The sequence below is a fragment of the Coturnix japonica genome, unplaced genomic scaffold, assembly GCF_001577835.2.
Source record: "Coturnix japonica isolate 7356 unplaced genomic scaffold, Coturnix japonica 2.1 chrUnrandom503, whole genome shotgun sequence".
In the NCBI taxonomy this organism is placed as follows: Eukaryota; Metazoa; Chordata; class Aves; order Galliformes; family Phasianidae; genus Coturnix; species Coturnix japonica.
Genome location: NW_015439893.1, coordinates 92039 through 95408, shown reverse-complemented (window position 1 = coordinate 95408; position 3370 = coordinate 92039). Strand labels below are relative to the sequence as shown.

The 3370-nt window shown below is 43.3% G+C and overlaps 1 protein-coding gene across 1 annotated transcript in view; it reads right to left on the bottom strand.

The window, feature by feature from the left end:
• LOC107307188 (carboxy-terminal kinesin 2-like) overlaps nt 1–3370 on the bottom strand; it is a 51922-nt gene that overhangs the window by 7273 nt on the left and 41279 nt on the right. The window contains exons 4-5 of the mRNA XM_032441705.1: nt 3204–3347; nt 1479–1502 (exon numbers count right to left, since the gene is read on the bottom strand). Of these exons, the coding sequence (XP_032297596.1) occupies nt 1479–1502; nt 3204–3347 (168 nt within the window). The remainder of the gene's footprint in view (nt 1–1478; nt 1503–3203; nt 3348–3370) is intronic.

Genomic DNA, 3370 nt, shown 5'->3' with positions numbered 1-3370 from the left:
TGGTCAATGGTCTAATGTGTTCCAATGGGGTTTTCCTAAATGGGGTTATAAAGGGGTTCTAGATGGGTCTAATGGGTCCAATGGGTTCTAACTTGGTTTCCAATGGGGTTCTCATAGGTTCCACAATGGTTCTAATCGGGGTTCAAGGGTTCTAATGGGGTATATGGGATTCTAATGAGTCTAAAATGGTTCTAATGGGGTTCTAAAAGGTTCTAATGGGGGATAATTGCCATTCAATGGTTCTAGGATGGGGGTAATGCGGTTTCTAATGGGTTCTATTGGTTCCAATGGGCTTCTAATGTCTAATGGGCTTCTAAGGGGTTCTAATCGGGGGTATATCGGATTCTAATGGGTCTAATGGGGGTTATATTGGGTTCTAATGGGTTATAACTGGGATTTCTTAGATGGTTTCTAATGGGGTATACTGGGTCTTAATCGGGTCTGATGGTGGGTATATGGTGGATTCTAATGGGTTCCTAAATGGGGTATATGCGGATCTAATCTGAGTTCTAAGTGGTTCTAATGGGGTTTCGAAAGGTTCAAATGGGGTTATATGGATTTCTAATGGGTTCTAATGTGGTATAGTGGGTTCTAATGGTCTAGATAGTTCCCAATGGGTTTTAATGGGTTCTAATGGGTTCTATGGTATATTAGGGTTCTATGGGTTCTAATGGGGTTCTATGGGGTAAATGACCTGTTCTCGTTGCCACCGCTGACGGCCGCTGCAGGTGTGGACGTGCAGCCTGTGGCTTGTGGGTTCTAATGGGTTCAATGGGGTTATATGGGTTTAATGGGTAAAATGGGTATGATGGGGTTTTATTTGTGGTTTAATGGGTTATATGGTGTTAATGGGTTATATGGAGTTATATGGGTTTAATTGGGTATATTGGGTTATATGGGTTGTAATGGGGTTAATGGTTTAATGGGGTTTAATTGGGGTTTAATGGGGTTATATTTAGGTAATGGTTATATGGGGTTAACATGGGTTATATGGAGTTATATGGGTTTTATGGGTAATTGGGTATATGGGTTTACTGGTGTATATGATTATAATGGTGTTTAAATGGGGTATATGGAGTTCATATGGGGTTTAATGGGTTTATTGGTTTAATGGGATTATATTGGGGTTATATTGTATATGGGGTTCTCATGGGGTTAATGGGGTTTATATGGGTTTAAAAGGGTGTATATAGGGTCTAATGGTTCGTTAATGGTTTGATTGGGTCTTAATAGGTTATATTGCGTGAATATGGGGTTATATTGGTTATATGGGTTTAATGGGTTTAATGGGGTATATTGGTTTAATGGGGTTATATGGTTTAATGGGGCGTTTATGGGGTTATATGGGTCATATGGGTTTAATGGGGTCTATATTGGTTATATGGGTTATTATGGGTTATATGGGGTTAATGGGTCTTAATGGAGTTATATGGGTTCTATGGGTCTACTGGGTTCTATGGGGTTCTATGGGGTATGACCTGTTCCTCGTTGGCCACGCTGACCCGCTGCAGGTTGGGGACGTGCAGCTGGTGGCTGTCGGGTTCTAATGGGTTCTAATGGGGTTATATGGTGTTAATGGGGTTATATGGGGTTACAGGGGTTTAATGGGGGTTATATGGTTATATGGGTATATTGGCTTATATGGGTTTCAAATGGGGTTTAATGGGTGTTTAATGGGTTAATTGGAGTATATGGTGTTTAATGGGGTTTAATGGGTTATATGGGTTATAAGGGTTATATGTGGTTTAATGGGGTTATATGGTGTTAATGGGGTTATATGGGGTTTAAATGTTGTTAATGGGTTCCTAAGTGGGGTTCTATGGGGTTTATGGGGTATGTGACCTGTTCCCTCGTTGGCCACCTGACGCCCCGCCCTCCTTTTTGTTGCCAAGGGGTTTTTGGGGGGAAAAAAAACCTCCCGAAAAAATGCAGCTCGGTGGCTGTATTGGTTCTAATTGGTTTCTACTTGGGTTCTATTAGGGTTCTAATGGTTCTAATGGTTCTAATGGGGTCATATTGGGATTCTATATGGCGTCTAATGGGGTATATGATTCTAAATGCATCTACATGGGGTACATGGGTGTCTAATGGGGCATATTCGGAATTCAATGGTTATAATGTTGCTAATGGGTTCTAATGGGTTCCAATGGGTTCTAATGGGGCTTCTAATGGCTTCCAATGGGTTTCTAATGGTTCCAATTTTAGTTCTAATGGGGTTATAAGGGTTCCAATGGTTCGTAATTTGGGTTTCTGAGATTGGGGTTCCAATGGGTCCTAATGGGCTTCTAAAGGGTTCCTAATGGGGTATATTGGGAATTCTAATGGTTCTAATCTGCGGGGTATAATGGGTTGCTCTAATGCATTCTTAATGGGGGTATAACTGGGGATTCTAGATGGGGTTCTGATTCAGGGGCGTTCTAGAACAGGTTCTAATGCGGGTGTGTAATAGCTCTGGGATTCTGCTAGGGGTATATGGGATTCTAATGGGTTCTAATGGGGGGTATATGGGATTCTAATGCATTCTAATGGGGGTACATGGGGTTCTAATGGGGGTATATGGATTCCAATGGGTTATAATGGGTTCTAATGGGGTTCTAATGGGTTCCAATGGGTTCTAATGGGGTTCTAATGGGTTCCAATGGGGTTCTAATGGGTTCCAATTAGTTCTAATGGGGTTATAAGGGGTTCCAATGGGTTCTAATTGGGTTCTAATGGGTTCCAATGGGTTCTAATGGGGTTCTAAGGGGTTCTAATGGGGGTATATGGGATTCTAATGGGTTCTAATGGGGGTATATGGGTTCTAATGCATTCTAATGGGGGTATATGGGATTCTAATGGGTTCTAATGGGGTTCTAAAAGGTTCTAATGGGGGTATATGGGATTCTAATGGGTTCAAATGGGGGTATATGGGGTTCTAATAGGTTCCAATGGGTTCTAATGGGGTTCTAAGGTGTATATGGGATTCTACTGGGTTCTAATGGGGGTATATGGGGTTCTAATGGGTTCCAATGGGTTCTAATGGGGTTGACCTGTTCCTCGTTGGCCACGGGCACACACTGCAGGTTGGGGACGTGCAGCTGGTGGCTGTCAGGTTCTAATGGGTTCTAATGGGTTCTAATGGGGTTCTATGGGGTTAATGGGGTTATATGGGGTATATAGGGTGGTCTATGGGGTATGACCTGTTCCTCGTTGGCCACGCTGACCCGCTGCAGGTTGGGGACGTGCAGCTGGTGGCTGTCGGCGCTGACGCGTCGGATCAGCAGCTCCTGGTTGTTATTTGGGGGGGGGCTCAGCAGGTCCCGCAGCGACTCGTTGTAGATCTCAAGGAAACTGGCCTTGAATTCGTACTGGAATAAATGGGGGGGGGTTA